Consider the following 23007-nt stretch of genomic DNA (forward strand, 5'->3'; position numbering starts at 1 on the left):
CATGGGTTGCTAGATGGCTGCTAGCACATCCGCAATATCCAGTCCCCATAGCTCTGTGTGCTTTTATTGTGGGGAAAAAAACGATTTCATACATATGCAAATTACCCTGAGATGAGTCCTGTAGGTGAGATGAGTCAGGGACAGGACTCATCTCAGGTTAATTTGCATATGTATCAAATGTTTTTTTACACAATAAAAGCACACAGAGCTATGTGGACTGGGTATTGCGGATGTGCTAGCGGCCATCTAGCAACCCATGGCCTCAGCTCTATACCCAAAATCCAGGTGACAGGTTCCCTTTAAGACTTTTCTAATTGACTTGCCTATGATTTTGTATCCTGGTGACGTGACTATTAGATTGTCTCTGGATTAACCTTGTATCTGCTGTTCCTGCTTATATTGACCCTCCTGGTGAACTCACCATCTGCTTTTCATGGTAAACTGAACATGGATTGTCTCTGGATTAACCCCTAGTTTACAGCATGGGCCGTGTCTTTCTTTCCTGGTGTTGACGCTGCTTGCCAACTTCTCTTTGTACCTCCCTGGTCATTCTAGTAGGTCTGCCACTAGTGTTCCCGGACCAGTTTTCTGTTCTTTACTCTGCCTTACTAGCCTTAGTTTCCTACCACCTAGAGTGGTTTTGGAAGCCTGGTAGCAGTTTTGGGGTTCATTGGCTGTGGTCTGGAAGGTGACCATAGTTTATCATAACAATATACATGTATCCTTATACTATTTTGGTCATACAGTATTTTACTTACCTAAAGAGTCCAAAATTTCTTTTACATCCACAATTATATAGTCTAATTTATAATTATCTTTACTAGAAGGTGCATCTGTTTCGCCGTATCCTCGTAAATCAAGAGCCACCACCCGATATTCACGCTTAAATTCTCGTAACTGGTGACGCCAGGAATACCTACAATTAGAAGAGAAAATAGAAAGAAGTGTAAAGAGAAAACAAAAATTTATGCCATCTAATAATACTCTATAACTACAGTATACAATATTGTATATAACATTTCTGTGTTTCTCATAGATCCGGATTACCTGTCCATCTCAGATGTGTGGTGGGTGCCAGAGGCAATTAACCCTTTCCACATTCAGTAAAGTGTGTTGCCATAAACAAGTGTTTACCCTACTGTCTTTCCAGTATGGCCTTGAAAGTGGTTCTCCAACATCTATAAACGTCCTTCTTCTTTCACTCAGGTGTAGTCTCTCAGTTCAGTTTCTTCTCTGGCATTTTTTTAGTCTCAGGGATGATGGTTCCCTGGATTAGGTCTAGTTATCAGAAGCTGTGACTAGGCATGTCCTCACTCTAGCTCTGCTTCCTAGGAACTCTCTAACTAGGGGGCAGGGCCAGCCCATCACCCAGGGAACTACACTAAGACTGCCAGTTAATATTCTACCTATAGACAACCATTTTGGATTTACAGTGTACAACAAAAAAGATTACTTTAACTACGTTAAACACTTTGGCAGTGGTCCACTATGGTATCAACACTAGGTCACTGCATATTCATGCTGATCACTGCTGAAAGGGCTTACAGTGGGCACCTATTCATCAGAACTGTAACATGGAGTAATGTAAGAAAATGGCCTGGTCTAACGAATCATGTCTACATCATGTGGACAGAGATGGCTCCAGGATGCACCATGGTAAGAATGCAGGCCAGCAGAGGCCATGTGATACAGTATACTGACAAAGTTCTGCTTGGGCATCTTAAGTCCTGGCATTCAGGTGAATGTTACTTTGACATGTACCACCTACTTAAAAATTGCACACACCAAATACACCCCTTCATGACAATGGTATTTCTTAATGACAGTGGATTCTTTCAATAGAATAATGTATCCAGCCACATTGCAAAAATTGTTCAGGGATGGTGTGAGGAACATGACAAAGAGTTCACGATATTGGCTTGGCCACCAAATTTCCCCAACTCTCAGTCCCATTGAGCATGTATAGGATGTAAGTCCGATCCATGGAGGCCCCTCCTTGCAACTTACAGGACACAAAGGATCTGTTGCTGATACCACAGTACAACTTAATAGGTCTTGTTGAGTCCATGCCTTCATTAGTCATAGCTGTTTTGGTCACACAATAAGGATCCACACAATATTAAGGGCCGGCACAGACTGGCAATAGATTCTTCGGGGAAATTCCTCGGTGGGCCGATGCCCAGGGGGCTGCCGGCGCCCCTTCTCGTGGCTGGGTTCATATTAATCTGATGCTGTGAACACTAAGTGTCCTTCTGTATTGGACTGTATCGGTATCCTCAGGAGAGAGATACAGTTGAATACTGAGGCTGGAGGAGCACTATTTTGTGCTGCACTTGTGTTGCACTACAGTACTGTTGGCCCTGCGTACTTCTGTTGTTCCTGTCTACATGTGTTTGCCCTGCCCTCTTGTGTTTCCCCATGTTCTGTCAATCTGGACCCACCTACATGGGGCCACTTTAAAAAAAAAAAATTCAGGGTCACTTTAGGTTCCCAGTCTGCCCCTGATTAATGGGGGGGGGTTCAATGTCATGGCTAATTGGTGTATCTGCCACCAAACATTATCATTAAATGGTATACTGGCTTTACTTGTCACCTGAGCGCTCCTGCAGTCTCCCATCCATGTGCTGGCATCAGGCTCCTGGAAAGAAATGCTCATGCACCAGCTTTAAAAAAAAATTAACCGGCGCATGTGCAGTTCTTTCCATGAGGTTGATGCCAGCACATGGAATGATGTCAGAGGAGCTAGGAGGGGACTTGAGGATGAGGGGACTTTAAAGTTCATTTGCATACATATAAAATAGGTTTTTTTTTCTACCAAACTACAGCAGTTTCTGGCATGCTGTAGGTGTAGGAGACCTCCAATAACATGTAAGTGGCTCTATAGGGATAATCAGGCATGGGATTCAGCCAGTTCCCTCAGGTTCTCCAGATCCAGTTGTTAAAATTACAGCAGCAGCTGGAGATGAGCGCTTCCATTCCATAGTTTAACTCCTTAGGCTTTTTAAAAGTTGAGTGGTGTGTGTATAGTGTATATATGGTGTATTTATGTGTGTTGCATATATATATGGTGTATGTATATGTAAACATGTGTCATGAAGCTGCGTGTCCGCGGGCGAAGTATGGAACCTGTTGTTAAAAACTTGAATCCCATCCCTGGGGATAATCCTGGTGACAGAATCCCTTTAAGTCCATCTAGGCGGACGTGCCAGGACGGTACAGCAATATTACTGAGTATTTAGCATTATAGTATTTGGTTTCTCTTTCAAACCCTTCTCACCAACTCTACAAACGGGCATCTGTCAGCAGATTTGTCCCTATGACACTGGCTGACCTGTTACATGTGCACTTGGCAGCTGAAGACATCTGTGTTGGTCCCATGTTCCTATGTGTCCGCATTGCTGAGAAAAATGATTGTTTTATTATATGCAAATGAGCCTCTAGGAGCAACGGGGGCGTTACCTTTACACCTAGAGCAGGTGTGCACAACGTTTTCTGGTTGGGGGCCACATTGTCAGACTGAACCAACTTCAAGGGCCAAAAATAAAATTTAAAGAGGTATTAACAACTAAAATATCTAGTTACGACGGGGGGCGTGGCCTAGCGGAGTATGTGAGCGGACGTGCGGCACAGAGCTCCTCTGCTACCTCGGCCATTTATCCTGATAAACTCCTGAATTCGGCTGATTTCGGTTATACCCTGTTGGTAGAACTGTAGAGGATTCATATGCGTTGGTGGGGAGGTGAAAACCGAGCGCTATGACCCGCAGAAAAGAGCAGAAAAGTTTGGAGAAGGAGAGCCAAGATGGCGCCGGCGCCACTCCGGGACGCTCTGGCCGAGTCACAGAACTCCAGAAAGGCGCGGCAGCCAAACTAGAGAAATATGCCCGGCTGTCATCCGTGACCCCTGTGAAAGGCACCCCGAGAAAGCCTGCAACTAAAGGTGGGCTGTCTGATGAGGACTCTGATATTGAGGGACCTGATCCAGAGGATATTCTGATGGCACAGTCTGGTCGATTTGGCGCTCTGGCTACTGTGAGTGATTCCCTAACCTCAGCGGCGCCTGACTCTGATACAGAGGAACCTACTTTGAGGGATGTCATGCAGGCTATATCCAGGTGTGGCAAGTCGCTCAACACCCTTACCATGCAGGTGGGGGCCATTAAGGAGGATGTCTCCATAGTGCGGCATGATATGCGAAAGTTGGCAGACCGCACGACTGCCCTGGAGGGCCGGATGGGTGAAATGGAGGACGCTGTGACACCTCTGACTGCAAGCATGAGGAATTATTCCATGAGACTGGATACCATTGCTGCGAAACAAGATGATCTTGAAAACAGATCCCGACGGAACAATGTGCGTGTGGTGGGGGCACCGGAGAAAGCGGAAGGGGGAAACCCATCTGAATTTTTTGAATCCTGGCTGAGGGACAACTTTGGCGCAGACGTTCTAACTCCCTTATTTGCTGTGGAGAGGGCCCATAGAGTCCCCATGCGTCCGTTGCCACCAGGTGCCCCACCTAGGACAGTCCTGATCAAAATCCTGCATTTTAGAGACCGGGACATTATTCTGAGGAAAGCGCGGGATAAGCCTGATCTGTCGGTTGATGGGCATAAAGTAGCACTCTTCCCGGATTATTCCCAAGATGTTCAGAAACGGAGGGCTAAATTCGCGGATGTGAAAAGGCGTCTAAGGGCACAAGGGGTGTCATACTCTATGATGTACCCGGCCAAGTTACGAGTAGCTGCAATGGGGAACACGCATTTCTTCGAGGATCCTAAAGAGGCGGCAAGGTGGATAGACCGACATGAGAGGCAGCTGGCGGCAGATCATGAATGACCCACGTACTGAGGGGTGCCGTAGTGTTTACTGAATCAGGTCGTATGATTGATGTGGCCTGGTTATGTCTGGGTGTGAATGCCCAGGATTGCTGTTATGCGGGATGTGGTTATGTGAATGGAGATCCTGTTGTAATATCATTGGAAAGCATTGTGTTAGGGGTATAACCATCACTTACTCTATTCTCACGTATGTTTGTCCGAGGAGCAAGGAGAGGGGAGGTTCTGTACACCCGTTTAAGGTGATCACTGTATAGTAATTGTATACCCACGTTCTGTTCTATTGGGTATGAATTACTCTCTTCTATCTGAGACAAGAGAAGAGATTTTTGACACTCATCTGCCTTTAATAACGGGTACGGTGTTTTCTTCCCACAGGCCTTCTGTAGGTGATATAGTGGGACCCGTTGTAGATGTGGCCGCAGTGTTGAGTACTAACGTTTACACTGTTGGGGGGGTATTTTTCAGGGAGGGGGGTAGGGGGGGGTTATGTTTTACTTGAATGCACACACTATATATGAACGTGAAGGTATTGGTCTACTGTCTATATTCATAGTGAACTACTGCTGTATCGGTCCACCAGGTGCTAGAAATCTAATAGCTGTATTTATGTACTTCCCGATTTCTAAGTATGGCAGGAAGGGTTAATGTGCTCAGTTGGAATGTGCGCGGGGTTAAGGATGTCACAAAAAAACGAGCGGTTATGGATTGTTTGAATCAACATCAGCCGTTGGTTTGCTGCATGCAGGAGACTCATCTCACCTCTGACCAGATTCATCTGCTTACTCCTAAGTAGGCAGGACACTGCTATCATTCTACTTTCTCGTCCTATGCAAGGGGGGTGAGTCTCCTGATACACAGATCAATTGCATTCTCCTGCATCACTAAAAAGGTGGACAAAGAAGGAAGGTACGTGTGTTTACACTGTGTGATATATGCAACTACCTGTGTTCTGGTGGGTGTATACATCCCGCCACCGTATTCACCTGGGGTGCTTAGAGAGATACTGCAGTTTATTGCGGATGTACCTGATGCTCCTGTTTTATTAATGGGGGACTTTAATAATGTCCTTGATTACAATTTAGATAGGATGGGGGTGGGTCAAATTTCACATGCAAGTGGAATGTCGCCTTTTGGAGTCTTGATGCAGGAGGCTATGATGTTAGATTTTTGGAGGCTGAAAAATCCGTCTGTGAAGCAATTCTCTTGCTGTTCAAGCACTTATAATTCCTTATCCAGGATTGACCTCATGGTTGGAAATGCTCTTATGGGACAGTATATAGGAGACATACAATATTTGCCGCGCAGGATTTCAGATCACTCCCCGTGGTGGCGGTGCTGGACTTTAGTGCATTGCGTAAACGTGGTGGTGGGGGTTGGAAGTTTAATCCTTATTGGCTGCCTCTCCTGCCGGATGCTGGGGGAATCGGTGTAAAACTAGCGGAATTCTTCCAGATTAATCTCCCGTCTGCGTCTAGATTGGTGGTATGGGAGACTATGAAGGCGTTTTTGAGGGGTCTGCTTATTGCAGAAGTTAATAAAAAGAAAAATGAGTCTAGGGCGCGCACGCAGAAGTTAATTGCGGAAATGGAGGGGAAGGAGGCAGAATATATTTTAAGACCGCAGGAGGAGACTAGGGACAAATGGAAGGAGGCCCAGCAAAAATTTAATGACCGATTGTTAGAACAAGCAAAAAATAAACGTTTTTTCCAGAAACAGACCTTATATGAGGAAGGGGAGAGGGCAGGTAGACTTTTGGCATTGGTGTCTAAGGCTCAGATGCAATCTACGTACATCGCGGCCCTGAGGGATGTACATGGGGTTATCCAAAAGAAACCGGCCAATTTGCTCCAGGTCATGTACTCATTTTACTCCACACTTTATAAATCCCGGCTGCGTGTTTTAGACACAGAAATTGATCTTTTTCTGCAACCCCTAAAGTTGGGCACTTTATCAAACGAACATAAGGCGCGGTTAGATGGCCCAATCACCATTCAGGAGTTGGAAATTGCATTAAGAACAATGTCCAGCAATAAAGCCCCGGGTAGGGATGGCTTGCTAGCTGAGGTATACAAGAGATACTCTGACATTTTGCTTCCCCAGTTACTTGAGGTCTGTAATGAGGCTAAGCAACAGGGACGGCTCCCTGAGTCCATGAATGAAGCGGTCATTGCCCTCTTGCCTAAACCAGGTAAAGATATACTTGAAGCTGAATCCTACAGGCCCATTTCTTTACTTCCAGTTGATGTTAAACTTTTAGCAAAGGTGTTAGCGAACCGTCTGAATTCAGTGATAACTACTTTAATATGTCAGGACCAAGCAGGCTTTATGCCAAATATGTCGACAGCAGTTAATATCAGGCGTCTATTTCTGAATATTCAAGCGGCACATGTCCACACCTCGACCGCGGCGGTCGCATCTCTTGATGCGGCCAAAGCGTTCGACAGTGTGGAATGGCGCTATTTATGGTTAGTGCTTAAGAAAATGGGTTTTGGAGCCGAATTTATTTCCTGGGTCCAACTGTTATATGCGTGTCCTAGAGCGGCTGTGAGGGTTAACGGTGATTTGTCTGACCCATTTATGCTTTTTAGAGGTACGAGACAGGGGTGTCCACTGTCACCGTTACTTTTTGCTGTGGCGGTGGAGCCCTTGGCAGAGGCATTGAGAATGTCAGCTATGGTCAAGGGTCTTCAATACGGACATAGAACAGAAAATGTGGCGTTATACGCTGATGATTTGCTTCTATTCATGGATGATTGGGAAAGTTCCCTTCCTGCCGCAATGGAAATCATTAATCGATTTGGGATTATGTCAGGATTAGTCATCAATTGGTCAAAATCCGCCCTATTACCTTTAGATAGCGAAAGTATTAGGCCCTTACCTGATACAGGAGGGTTGCAAGTAGTGTCATCCCTAAAGTATTTAGGAGTGTGGGTTACTACGAATCTAAGTGACTATGAACGTTTGAACTTAATACCCATGCTAGGTGAGTTCAGAATGAAGATACGGGCCTGGAGAAAATTGCCTTTGTCAGTCATTGGTCGAGCTAATCTTTTGAAAATGATACTAATGCCAAAACTTCTATATCTCCTCCATAATGCGCCGGTTTGGATCCCACTAAGGTTCTTTTACACTGTAAATGCAATCTTCAGAGATTTGATTTGGAGGGGAGGTGTATTTGTTTAATGCACTTACTTGTAAAAACAAAATAAAAATTATTTGATCAAAAAAAAAATATCTAGTTACAGTTCCAGGACTCCCATCTAATGGAAGAATTCATGAAAAATACATTTATAAGCAGTCACAAAACATAGACATACATGTCTGTTACCAGATGGTTGGGGGCCACACAGAATGGTATCAAGGGCCGCATGTGGCCCCCGGGCCGCAGGTTGTGCACCCCAACCTAGAGGCTCTGCTCTCTCTGTAACAGTCGCACCTTCTACACCAGGCATCCTCCAATTGCGGCCCTCCAGCTGCTGTAGAACTACAACTCCCACAATGCCCTTCTGTAGGCTGATACCTGTAGGCTGTTCGGGCATGCTGGGAGTTGTAGTTTTGCAACAGCTGGAGAGCCGCAGTTTGAGGATGCCTGCTCTACACTTTGATTGACAGGGCTAGACAGGGGAAACGTCATCTCACCTGGCCCTGTCAATCAAAGTGGAGAGGGGGCGGCAGTTGCAGAGAGTGCAGAGCCTTCAAGAGTTTTGCAAGTGAGGAGCGAATGCAAGTGAGAGACTGTGCGTGCTGTATATCATATTCTTCTTCAGTACGGCTCTCCGGTGGCCATTTTTAGCACCCTGCTTCTGTTGCACGTCTAGTGTCGAGTTCCTGTTCATACGAGGAAACAGGCAGGCTGTGTGGCAGGCGCCATCTGGGCTGTATCGTGGTCGCATCCCCCGTGACCAGGATAATTACACCCATGTTTTGCATCTTTACACTGTCTAGTCTAAGTCTGTACCACTCATTAGTTGGTTTACTTTGCACCAGAATTTTGTTGCAATTTTGGCACACATAAGCCATGGCCGTTTCGGGCAGGCCACATCCCTTTCCTGATAAGCCGCACCTCCTTGTGAGACAAGAGAAAATGTAGACTACTGAACATATCTGAAAAGCATGCTGCAATGTGACTAGACCATCTATGTCTGAATCAGTATTGCTGTGGAGACTATGCAGCAGATACTCGTTGACTAGCAACTATTTCCTGTCTTGGGAATGCCAATATATTCATAAAATAGGATGCCAATTACATCTACAAGATACCGGTGCTTGGTAGATTTAGTGGCTTTTAGGATCAGAGGGGGATTTGCTGCAGAGTCTGCTGTATGGATAAAACACGTCTGTATCTGACCATCTCAAGCCCTGTAAAAAGGACTATGTTTGTTTTGTAGATTTGGATATTGTCCAAACGCAGTATTAGTGTCCCTGAGATGTCACTTAAAATCATTTGTTCTGCACTTGCGCCTTAGCAACAGACTACAGACTGTCACCTTGTCAGCTGTGGCTGTCCATCACAATTCTGTGGCTGTGATTGACAGCTGTAGCAATGCACCAACAGCCAGAATCTGAAAAACTGGCAGTTTGTAGTTTGAGACTAAGAAATGAATAACTATCTGACAATGGTGTGCTGTAAAGGAACGTGTCATCAGAAAACAACCCACATGTATCGTTTAAAGCATGTTTTGATGTTAAACATATGTTTTAAGTATTTTTGGTGGTCATTTTTAATTTTCCATGTCACTATCTACATTAAAAACAAACAAAAAAACAAAACATAAAATCCTGCAGTTTTCCCACAGACCACTAGGCTAATAATTGGTGCCACTTCTTGGTCTGTACAGAAAACTTTACTGCAGTTATCTGCTTATCATCACATGCAGCATTAGAATGACAGAAATCACCTATAAATAGATAATGCTGGATCTACCATTCACAATAGGTGATATCACAGCTTATCTACAGTACTCCCTCCTGACCTCTGCACCGGTCACAGAGCATGCCTAGAAAACTCTCTCCTGTCTATTTTGTCTGTGGCCCATGTGTCTGCTGTAAAGCATATCTCTAAATGCTGTTAACAGCAACTCAGGCAAAATGGCCGCCCCCATAATCATGTTCAGAAAATACAAAATACAAATGCAATAGCACTCTGCAACCAGCATTCTGCCCTGCCTCTATGCTGGATGAGGCATTGGTGTACATTTTGGCCAAAGTGTAATAAGCCACTCACCACGTCAAGGTCGCCTCTATGGAGTGGTCCCTAACACTAGTTCCTACCTGTTTGTGGGCCATGACAGCCACACAAAGTCCAGGGAATGCAGGTGCAGCATGCACGCCAAGCACACTCTGCTTTTAACCCCGTCCGGTGCCATTACAGCTTTCATCGGATCCAGGGATGCAAGTACCAACATGCATGCTGAGCCCACCATATACTTCTCCTGGAGCCAAATGGTAGGTGCTATATAAGCAGACTCAGTTTTATACTGAGAAAATTGTTCAGAAAATAGAATTAAAAAATCTGAAATCAGAAAATAAAAACAGATTAGAAAATAAGGAGAAAATGTGTCGCTATCTGGTTTTAACTGGCAGATAGCATTTTTGGTGGCGCATTTCCTTTAAGTCAGATCTTATAACTGGGGCATCAATACGGAGCCAGTATGAAATTTGTGTTGAGCCCAGCAGGATTCACACTGCAGGCAATAAAATGCTTCTGTGCTTTGTGATTGTTAGCAGCATCACAAAATCCTAAAGAGCACTGAGCAGAGACGCATAAGTAGAGTTGCATATATACACTGCTCAAAAAAATAAAGGGAACACTTAAACAACACAATGTAACTCCAAGTCAATCACACTTCTGTGAAATCAAACTGTCCACTTAGGAAGCAACACTGAGTGACAATCAATTTCACATGCTGTTGTGCAAATGGGATAGACAACAGGTGGAAATTATAGGCAATTAGCAAGACACCCCCAATAAAGGAGTGGTTCTGCAGGTTGTGGCCACAGACCACTTCTCAGTTCCTATGCTTCCTGGCTGATGTTTTGGTCACTTTTGAATGCTGGCGGTGCTTTCACTCTAGTGGTAGCATGAGACGGAGTCTACAACCCACACAAGTGGCTCAGGTAGTGCAGCTTATCCAGGATGGCACATCAATGCGAGCTGTGGCAAGAAGGTTTGCTGTGTCTGTCAGCGTAGAGTCCAGAGCATGGAGGCGCTACCAGGAGACAGGCCAGTACATCAGGAGACGTGGAGGAGGCCGTAGGAGGGCAACAACCCAGCAGCAGGACCGCTACCTCCGCCTTTGTGCAAGGAGGAACAGGAGGAGCACTGCCAGAGCCCTGCAAAATGACCTCCAGCAGGCCACAAATGTGCATGTGTCTGCTCAAACGGTCAGAAACAGACTCAATGAGGGTGATATGAGGGCCCGACGTCCACAGGTGGGGGTTGTGCTTACAGCCCGACACCGTGCAGGACGTTTGGCATTTGCCAGAGAACACCAAGATTGGCAAATTCGCCACTGGCGCCCTGTGCTTTTCACAGATGAAAGCAGGTTCACACTGAGCACATGTGACAGACATGACAGAGTCTCGAGACGCCGTGGAGAACGTTCTGCTGCCTGCAACATCCTCCAGCATGACCGGTTTGGCATTGGGTCAGTAATGGTGTGGGGTGGTATTTCTTTGGAGGGCCGCACAGCCCTCCATGTGCTTGCCAGAGGCAGCCTGACTGCCATTAGGTACCGAGATGAGATCCTCAGACCCCTTGTGAGACCATATGCTGGTGCGGTTGGCCCTGGGTTCCTCCTAATGCAAGACAATGCTAGACCTCATGTGGCTTGAGTGTGTCAGCAGTTCCTGCAAGACGAAGGCATTGATGCTATGGACTGGCCCGCCCGTTCCCCAGACCTGAATCCAATTGAGCACATCTGGGACATCATGTCTCGCTCTATCCACCAACGTCACGTTGCACCACAGACTGCCCAGGAGTTGGCAGATGCTTTAGTCCAGGTCTGGGAGGAGATCCCTCAGGAGACCGTCCGCCACCTCATCAGGAGCATGCACAGGCGTTGTAGGGAGGTCATACAGGCACGTGGAGGCCACACACACTACTGAGCCTCATTTTGACTTGTTTTAAGGACATTACATTTAAAGTTGGATCAGCCTGTAGTGTGTTTTTCCACTTTAATTTTGAGTGTGACTCCAAATCCAGACCTCCATGGGTTAAAAAATTTGATTTCCATTTTTAAATTTTTGTGTGATTTTGTTGTCAGCACATTCAACTATGTAAAGAACAAAGTATTTCAGAAGAATATTTAATTCATTCAGATCTAGGATGTGTTATTTTTGTGTTCCCTTTATTTTTTTGAGCAGTGTATATGGTGTATGTATATGTAAACATGTGTCATGATGCTGCGTTTCCGCGGGGTAAGTATGGAACCTGTGGTTAAAAACTTGAATCCCATCCCTGGGGATAATCCTGGTGACAGAATCCCTTTAAGTCCATCTAGGAGGACGTGCCAGGACGGTACAAAAACAGACAGGATGACACGTATCGAGCTATAGCAATTTTATATGATAACACAAAGCATATACAGAGACAAGAACAATCAGACACAAGAGAAGCTACAATGCAGCAATTTTATACCCATTAGGTTTTTTCTTTACACACATCAGTGCAGTTCTACATTATCTAAAACCATAAGGCAAGGGCTACACGGCAACACTGGTCGCGCGTCAAATTCAACACGGCTGGATTTCTTGCAATTGACGCAGCGATCCCATTTATTTCTATGTGACCACCGCTGCTGTACAGCTATCAGTGACTGACAGCTATCTATGTATACACACTTACACAGAGAATGTTATCAATCACTGATAACACCTCCCCCATGTACAGCTATCAGTCACTGACAGCTATCTCTGTATACACACTTACACAGAGAATATTATCAATCACTGATAACACAACCCCATGTACAGCTGTCAGTGAATGACAGCTATCTATGTATACACACACAGAGAATGCTATCAATCATGGATAACACCTCCATGTACAGCTATCAGTCACTGACAGCTATCTCTGTATACACACTTACACAGAGAATGCTATCAATCACTGATAACTCCTCCCCGTGTACAACTATCAGTCACTGACAGCTATCTCTGTATACACACTTACACAGAGAATACTATCAATCACAGATAACAGCTTCCCGTGTACAGCTATCAGTGACTGACAGCTACCTTTGTATACACACTTACACAGAGAATGCTATCAATCACTGATAACACCTGCCCATGTACAGCTAGCTATCAGTGACTGACAGCTATCTCTATATACACACTTACACAGGGAATGCTATCAATCACTGATAACACCTTCCCCATGTACAGCTATCAGTGACTGACAGCTATCTCCAGATACACACTTACACAGAGAATACTATCAATCACTGATAACACCTTCCCCATGTACAGCTATCAGTGACTGACAGCTATCTCTGTATACACACTTACACAGAGAATACTATCAATCACTGATAACACCTTCTCATGTACAACTATCAGTGACTGACAGCCATCTCTGTATACACACTTACACAGTCACAGTGCACTACCATTGTAGATCTATCCACAGGATTTACATGCAGCAATTACGGTGGGATTCTCCCAGGTAACTTCTGCTGAGAATGGAGTGGTGAGCAGAATCCGCAAGAGGAACAAGAGATGTGTGCTGGGCTTTCTCCTGTTCCTGCGGACACAGATTTGATTACTTTTATATTACCTTTACAAAACATTACCTAGCAATGGTAATTAATTATTTGAAGGGCAATTTTTCCCTAGTAATATAAGTCGCCTTGTAGCCCGAGGTGACTATGGCCTTGCTCATTTGCCATCAATAATAGTGAATATAATAAAAACTGGTGCTAGATTGTACACATTGCAAATTAAATACAGTATACCTTCCACTACAATGCCCTAAGACAACAATAGCAGGAAGGATGTGAGAAATAAAATCATTCTTTTTTATCTGCATTGCTGGGACTTTTACTAATTTACTAATCAAAAGGCTCCAAAATTCTGGCACGATCTGGGCCAAAACTCTAGAGCACATAGCTTGCTCCACATTTATTAACTATATTAGATACTTTTTCTGACTCGTCCAACAAAGGGGTTTGGTTTATCATAAAAATGGTGTGGTTTAAGATGCGAGGAAGTACACCAGGGTTAAGTAAACTAACTAAAATAGGTGATAGAAAATAGAATAGACAGTCGCCAAATTTATCATTCAGCATCAGCCACTCTGATAAATCTAGACTGTCTGGTCTACATTTACATTGTCTACATTTTAGGCCTCATGCACGTAACTATATTTTTCATCTGTCTGCTATTCACATTTTTGGGCTGAGCAGCCTGTCAGCATATCTCATGTACGATCATGACGGAGTATCAGTGTTCGACTGGGGTGCCTAGGGCCCATCAGTAAAATTCATTCTGGGGGCCCACTGTACAGCTACATGCAACTGCCACCTGTTCACACAGTGGCAGACAGCAGCAAGATGCGACAAGATGATTGATTATGGGGGTCCCTGCAGAGATTTTGAGAAGGCGGGTCATGGAGAAAAAGGAAACTGGCTGGCCTCCTTCTGTGCCTATAAGTCATCTCAGCGACCTAAAGCATCTATAATAATAGACTGCCTATTGATATGTAGTGCAGTCTGTATACTGTGCCTCTTGTGCAGTAGGTGGAGGACTAGGGGCCCACCTTGTTCAGGGGCTCAGCAGGGGATTCACCTGTTCCCCTGTGGGCCAGTCCAAGCCTGCGGAGGATCATATCATTACTATCTATTGTAGACCAGGGTTGCTGCTCTAGAATAGTTAGTAATGGAGTGAGAATACATGAGATACGTAGTCAGGCTGAGCAGCCTAACAGCACACCTCAACAGCTGAACTTACAGTCCTTTTCTTTAAATAATGAGGATTTATTAAGGGCTATGAAGATTCAGTCCACATGGAGCAGATATTTTTATCTGCTCCATGCAGTGCCGCTGCTCAAATGTAGCAAGGCTTCATCCCCTCAGTATCCCCCACCAGCTGTAGTATTGGAGGGAACCCCTTCTAGTCACATTCTAGGACAGGTTGTTGAAGGATATTATTCAATTCCTGGAGAAACCCTGTAATTCTCATTATGGTGTTCTTTGAATCCATGTGTCCATCACCTCAACATTTAGGTTAATTGGCTAGCTATAAAATAGTTCCAAATGTGTGCGCCCAAGAAAGTGAAATTAGATTGGGGACAGTGACTGGTAACACCTCTGTACAGCACTGCAGAAAATGCTAGAATACATAATGAATATACAGTATGTGTCCGGATGTTGCCTGTCTTAAGAAATATTATTCTTTTGTGTAAAAAAATAAAAATTTAAAACTGCAGAAAACATATAGAATTTAGTTTAATGATTGCTGATCAATCTACTCGCTATTATGCATCCAGTGATGTGTAGCAGAGAGAATTGGACTGCTTCACACAGAATGTCACATCAATTAGAACCCAATTTTCTGCAATAAATTGTTGAAATCTTACTTTCTGTCTCCCGCAGAACGCAATTATTTTTAACACATTATACAAGGACATCACACAATGCAAACTCATGCTTTATTTTTGCAAGTAGTAGATGGATGGAGTGGATGTGAAGGGTATTGTCTGATACTGCTGGAAAATTAAATCAATGCACATTGGGGCAGATTTGCTAATCTTGTCTAATTGTTAAGGCTCATTTACAGGCCCAGAAGAGCAGCAGATTGTCAGGAAGAATGCTTTCCTTCCTAACAGTTGGCTACTCGCTCAGTGGATGTGAAGGCTGCACAGTATGAGGACGAGCGGTCGCTATTGCAGCTACATACAGCTGCATTGTTTCTGGGCAGCACTGTCTAGTGTAGTTTAGACCAGTTTATACAGTGCCATGAAAAAGTATTCATACCCCTTGAACTTTTCCACATTTCTTCACGTTACACCCACAAACTTAGGGCTCATGCACACAAACTTATTTTTTTTTCTGTGTCCGTTCCATTTTTTGGTGGACCGTATGCGGAACCATTCATTTCAACGGGTCAGCAAAAAAAAAGGAAGCCACTCCGTGTGCATTACATTTCCGTATTTCCGTTCTGTAAAAAAATAGAACATGTCCTATTATTGTCCGCATCACGACAAGGATAGTACTGTTTTATTAGGGGCCATTAGGGGATTGCACTGGGACATCATCCTTATTTTTTGCGGGCCGCAAAATACATACGGTGGTGTGCATGAGCCCTTAAATGTATTTTATTGGGATTTTTTGCGATAGAGCAACACAGAGTAGCAAGTATGTGTGAAGTGAAAAGGAAATGATACATGGTTTTTCAAAATTTGTAATGAATAAAAATCTGGAAAGTGTGGCTTTTTTGCCCATTCTTCTTTACAAAATAGTTGAAGCGCAGTCAAATTTGATGGAGAGCGTCTGTGAACAGCAATTTTCAAGTCTTGCCAGAGATTCTCAATGGGATTTAGGTCTGGCCTTTTCTAACACATGAATAGGCTTTGATCTAAACCATTCCATTGTATCTCTGGCTGGATGTTTAGGGTTGTTGTCCTGCTGGAAGGTGAGCCTCCGCCATAGTCTCAAGTCATTTGCAGCTTCTACTAGGTTTGCCTCCAGGATTTCCCTGTTTTTAGCTCCATCTTCCCATCAACTCTGACCAGCTTCCCTGTCCCTGCTGAAGAAAACCATCCCTACAGCATTATGCAGCCACCACCATGCTTTACTGTGAGGATGGTGTGTTCAGGATGATGTTCAGTGTTAGTTTTCTGCCACACATAGCATTTTGTATTATGGCTTGCTTTCAAAAATGGCTTTCTTCTTGTCACTCTTCCATAAAGGCCAGCTTTGTGGAGTACACTACTTATTGTTGTCCTGTGGACAGATTTTCCCACCTGAGCTGTGGATCTCTGCAGCTCCTCCAGAGTGACCATGGGCCTCTTGGCTGCTTCTCTAATTTGTGCTCTCCCTGCCTGGGCTGTCAGTTTAGGTGGATGGCTATGTCTTGGTAGGTTTGCAGTTGTGCCATACTCCTTTGATTTTTGGATGATGGATTGAACATTGCTCCCTGAGATGTTCAGAGCTTGGGATTTTTTTTATAACCTTACCCTGCTTTACACTTCTCCACAACTTTATCCCTGACCTGTCTGGCGTGTTCCTTGGTTTTCATCATGCTGTTTGATCACCAATATTCACTAACAAACCTCTGAGGCCTTCACAGAACATCCATAGTTATACTGAGAATAAATTACACACAGGTGGACGCTATTTACTAATTAGGTGACTTCTGAAGGCAATTGGTCACAATTGGATTTTATTTATGGATATCAGAGTACAGGAGGCGGAATAAAAATGCACGCCACACTTTTCTGATTTTTATTTAATAAAATTTTTGAAAACCATGTATAATTTTCTTTTAACTTCACACATCCTTGCTACTATGTGTTATTCTATCACATAAAATCCCAATAAAATATATTTAAAGGGGTTCTGCACTTTGTTTAAACTGATGATCTATCCTCTGGATAGATCATCAGCTTATGACCGGCGGGGTTCCGACACCCGGGACCCCCGCCGATCAGCTGTTTGAGAAGGCAGCGGCGCTCCAGCAGCTCCGCGGCCTACTCACTGTTTACCGCTGACCCAGTGATGTCACGACTAGTATCAACTGGCCTGGGCGGGGCTAAGCTCCATTCAACAGAGCTTAGCCCCGCCCAGGCCAGTGATACTAGTCGTGACATCACTGGGCCAGCGGTAAACAGTGAGTAGGCCGCGGAGCTGCCGGAGCGCCGCTGCCTTCTCAAACAGCTGATCGGCAGGGGTCCCGGGTGTCGGACCCCCGCTGATCAGAAGTTGATGATCTATCCAGAGGATAGATCATCAGTTTAAACAAAGCGCAGAACCCCTTTAAGTTTGTGGGTGTAACGTAAAAAAAATGTGGACAAGTTCAAAGGGTCTGAATACTTTTTCAAGGCACTGTATTTCGCTTATTTGACAAAAATAATTTTGTGTCAAGATTTTGATGCATTTTTGGCACAATTAGCTGCATCCTAACCCATGACCCCTTTTGGTAGGCCGCACCCATTTTCTGGTAAGTCATTCCCCATTATTGGAGGAGTCAACAAAAAATGTCTAAAACATTCACATGGAAAAAAAAACTGTTAAAAACGGATACACTGTCAGTTCTATGAGTGTGTGCATCCATTTTCTTGCCGTCAGTTTTTAATGGTTGTTTTGCATCCATTTTGCATCCGCATCGGTTTTTAATAGCCATTAAAAATGGCTGTTAAAAAACGGATGTAGTTCAATGGCTGTTTTATTTTAACTAAACCCCTACAGTGCTTACAGTATACATAATGCCCCCCTGAGTGCCCCCTGGACATTCAATGGTCCTCCATGGTGCTCCAATATATATAATGCCCCCACATAGAGCCCCAGTATATACTGTATAATGGCCCCCACACATGGTGCTTCAGTATATATAATGGCCCTCATATACAGTACAGACCAAAAGTTTGAACACACCTTCTCATTCAAAGAGTTTTCTTTATTTTCATGACTATGAAAATTGTAGATTCACACTGAAGGCATCAAAACTATGAATTAACACATGTGGAATTATATACATAACAAACAAGTGTGAAACAACTGAAAATATGTCATATTCTAGGTTCTTCAAAGTAGCCACCTTTTGCTTTGATTACTGCTTTGCACACTCTTGGCATTCTCTTGATGAGCTTCAAGAGGTAGTCCCCTGAAATGGTTTTCACTTCACAGGTGTGCCCTGTCAGGTTTAATAAGTGGGATTTCTTGCCTTATAAATGGGGTTGGGACCATCAGTTGCGTTGAGGAGAAGTCAGGTGGATACACAGCTGATAGTCCTACTGAATAGACTGTTAGAATTTGTATTATGGCAAGAAAAAAGCAGCTAAGTAAAGAAAAACGAGTGGCCATCATTACTTTAAGAAATGAAGGTCAGTCAGTCAGCCGAAAAATTGGGAAAACTTTGAAAGTAAGGGCTATTTGAACATGAAAGAGAGTGATGGGGTTCTGCGCCAGATGACCTGGCTTCCACAGTCACCGGACCTGAACCCAATCGAGATGGTTTGGGGTAAGCTGGACCGCAGAGTGAAGGCAAAAGGGCCAACAAGTGCTAAGCATCTCTGGGAACTCCTTCAAGACTGTTGGAAGACCATTTCAGGGGACTACCTCTTGAAGCTCATCAAGAGAATGCCAAGAGTGTGCAAAGCAGTAATCAAAGCAAAAGGTGGCTACTTTAAAGAACCTAGAATATGACATATTTTCAGTTGTTTCACACTTGTTTGTTATGTATATAATTCCACATGTGTTAATTCATAGTTTTGATGCCTTCATAGTCATGAAAATAAAGAAAACTCTTTGAATGGGAGTGTGTCCAAACTTTTGGTCTGTACTGTAGTTCCCCAGTATTAATAATGGCCCCCATATAGAGCCGCAGTATTTATAATGATCCCTCCATAGTGCCCCAGTAGTTATAATAGCCCCCATAGTGCCCCAGTATTTATAATAGCCCCCATAGTGCCCCAGTATTTATAATGCCCCCGCCGTAGTGCCCCAGTACTTATAATGGCCCTTATAGTTTCACAGGATTTATAATGGTCCCCCCATAGTTCCCCAGTATTTATAATGACCCCCACATAGTACCCCAGTATATACAATTGTCTCCCATAGTACCCCTACCCCGGCAGTGCTAACAGATTCTTTTGAAAAACAAACAAAAAATTACTCAGCTAATCCACTTGCACGCGAGGGAACACTTGCTCTGCACTTGAGGCAACAGGACCTGACTCTCCCAGCATTGTGACGTCACAGCGCTGGGAGCGTCAGGTCCTGCTGCCTTCAGAGTGAAGCAAGTATTCCCTCTCTTAAAAGTAGATTAGCTAAGTAGTTTTTTGTGGAGATCTCTGGACTCATGTGTGGTACAGGGCTGCTTTTTGCTTTGTTAGAAAGAGTACTTTCTGATTCATTTTTTTCATTAATCATGGGATAACCCCTTTAAAGATGGAAAATGTTTACTATGCATCGTGCGTTATTTGATAACATCAATCAAACTGTAATCGTCTGTCCAGCAGCTGTAGTCCGTGGTAAAACTGCTGAAATGGCACTTTAGCTGAATGTTCTTAAGTAATCTCTAGTCCATATGGCCAGTATCCTATGAGGCTAATTTACAAAAGCTTTATGCCAGGTTTTTGGCGTTAAAAATGTTGGAAAATTTGGCAGAAAATAGCATTTTGCACAAAAATGGTGCCTTTTTGTGTTTTCCCCTTTTCTTGACACACTTTTACAATTAGGCGGCGCTTGGTGAAAAGGGGGCACATCGGCCCGAAACATTAAACGGCAAAAATTGGAACTGAAGTCATCAACCTCCTACATGGGGAACATTTCAGATTCTGGCACACTGACATCACAAGAAGCAACAAATTTATTATAAGACCCGCGTCTCTTAATAAATCGGCTGGAACTCCCTCCAGCTGCCTTTTACTAAGGGCTCATGCACACAACTGTATGTATTTTGCGGTCCACCAAAAACGGATCCGCCAAAATTATGGATGACTTTCGTATGCATTCCGTATTTTGCGTAACGGAACAGCTGGCCCCTAAGGGTTCATGCACACGACCGTATGTATTTTGCGGTCCGCAAAAAACGGATCTGCCAAAAATTATGACATCCGTGTGCATTCCGTTCTTGCAGAACTGAACAGTTGGCCCCTAAAAGAACAGTACTATCCTTGTCCGTAATGCAGACATCCGGAAACGGAATGCACACGGAGTGACTTCCGTTTTTTTTTTGCGGACCCATTGAAGTGAATGATTCCGCATACGGTCTGCAAAAAAAACTGAATGGGCACTGAAAGAAAATACGTTCGCATGCATGAGCCCTAAGGGTACTTTCACAGTAGCGTTATTAGAATCCGTCAGGCAGTTCCGGAAATCCGTATGCAAACGGATATCTTTTTTTATCCGTATCGTTAGACTTTTGTATTGAAATACCAGATCTGTCTTTCCGGTATCATCCGGAATAACGGATCCGGTATTTATTTTTTTACAGCTAGAAAGCATTGCGCAGACTGGAAAACCGGATACGGCGATGCGGTAATTTCCGGAACACTAGGTACCGGATCCAGCATTAATACATTTCAATGGAAATTAATGCCAGATCCGGCAAGTGCAGTAGTGTTCCGGGATTTTGGTCAGAAAAAATACCACAGCATGCTGCGGTATTTTGTCCGGTCAAATACCGTACAAGGGACGGAACGGAAGACATCCTGATGCATACTGAACGGATTGCTTTCCATTCAGAATGCATTGGGACAAAACCTATGCGTTTTTTTTTCAGGTATTAAGACCCTTTACCGGATTTCAATACCGGAAAAGAATAACGCTAATGTGAAAGCACCCTTACTGATGTGGGAAACGCTGGTCTTTAGAAAATGAGCCCCAATATCTTTTTCAGAAGATTGATAGTGTCCTGGGGGGCATTATGCACTTGCACTTAATGCTATGCACATTTGTGCAACAAGATTTTATTTTAAGCTAAAGTGAATGATTTGAAATATTTTATGTATCAAAACGAAGAATTAATTACCAGAACTCTGGAAACCCGTGTAGAAGCAGCATAAGAGGTTTTCCTCGTTCTCCTGCAGCAACATAGTGAAATCGTAATCCGGAATCCTGCAGACAGGAAGACAGAGATAACATGAATTACATCTGTCCGCTGCATTATACATCCATAAAAGAAGGGCAGCAAACATTATAGTATAGGGCTAGGCTAAAGCTCCAGGCACATGGCTGTATTAATGGGGTTATCCAAGACTAATAAAGACCTCCTAGAGTGGTCAAACCGTGGTGGTGGTCATACTTGTTCCCACCCCATGCTTGGTTCAGTCTCCATCACTCTTCTTCTCCCTGTAGCGCTAAAATCAACATTTGTCTACAGGGGGACATGTGACCCTTCCCCAGTTTGACGGATGTTGATTTCAGCGCTGCATGAACAGGAAGAGCTGGCCTGACAGAGACCGAAACCAGCTGCAGGGACCAGGTAAGTACGATCACCACCGGGAATTAGCCACTTTGGGAGGTCTATATTAGTCTTGGATAATCCCTTTAAGGCTCCATGCAGGAGACACATATCTAAAGGGGTTTTTCAAGAGTTTAACCCTTTTACCCCCGGAGGTTTTCGTTTTGCGCTCCCTGCCTTCCTAGAGCCATAACTTTTTTTTATTGTCTGTTCACATAGCCATATGAGGGCTTGATTTATGCGGGAAAAGTTATACTTTCCAACGCCACCATTTAATATTGCATATGATGTAGTGGGAAGCGGGGGAAAAAAATTTCAAACGCGGTGAAATTGCAAAAAAAATAAAAAATTCCACTACAGTTTTACGGGTTTTTTATTTACGACGTTCGATGTATGATAAAACTGACCAGTTACTTTTATTCTACAGGTCAGTACGAATCCGGCGATACCTTATATGTATAGTTTGTCTTGCGTTTTATTTTTTTGTCGCCATATTTTGACCCCTATAACTTATTTGTAATTATGTGTACGGAGCTGTATGGGGGATCATTTTTTGCGGGGCGATCTGAACTTTTCATTGATACCATTCTGGGGTGTGCATCACTTTTTGATCACTATTTATTAAATTTTTTGTAGAAAATGAAGCAACCAAAAACGCTGAATCGGCTATTTGGATGCTTTTTTCTGTTTTGCTGTTTGCCATATGGGGAATATATTACTATGTCACCCTCACCCGCCATCTTTAAAGACCCGGCTAGCACCGTACTATTACGGTGCTGGTCGGGAAGGGGTTAAGATTGAAATCGGTGACGTTCCAACTCCTGGCTGTCTAAAGAGGCCACGACTGCTGAGCTACAGCTTACCAAGCACAGCACCAAAAAAGGAGCGGATTGGGAACTAAAAGTGGCCCTGGAAAAAAACTTTAAATTGGCCCCATGTTGTAGGTAGGTCTAAACTGACAGGAAGGGGGGCAACATAATTAGGCAAGGCCAGCAATACCATAGTGCAGAGCAATATACTGCCCCAGCTGAACCAAATACCAC

At 43.9% G+C, this 23007-nt stretch overlaps 1 protein-coding gene across 1 annotated transcript in view; it reads right to left on the reverse strand.

The window, feature by feature from the left end:
- Nucleotides 1–23007, reverse strand: part of EPHX4 (epoxide hydrolase 4) — a 77556-nt gene that overhangs the window by 39487 nt on the left and 15062 nt on the right. The window contains exons 2-3 of the mRNA XM_040408741.1: nucleotides 21533–21618; nucleotides 759–916 (exon numbers count right to left, since the gene is read on the reverse strand). Coding sequence (XP_040264675.1) covers nucleotides 759–916; nucleotides 21533–21618 — 244 coding nt within the window. The remainder of the gene's footprint in view (nucleotides 1–758; nucleotides 917–21532; nucleotides 21619–23007) is intronic.

The sequence above is a fragment of the Bufo bufo genome, chromosome 9, assembly GCF_905171765.1.
Source record: "Bufo bufo chromosome 9, aBufBuf1.1, whole genome shotgun sequence".
Lineage (NCBI taxonomy): Eukaryota > Metazoa > Chordata > Amphibia > Anura > Bufonidae > Bufo > Bufo bufo.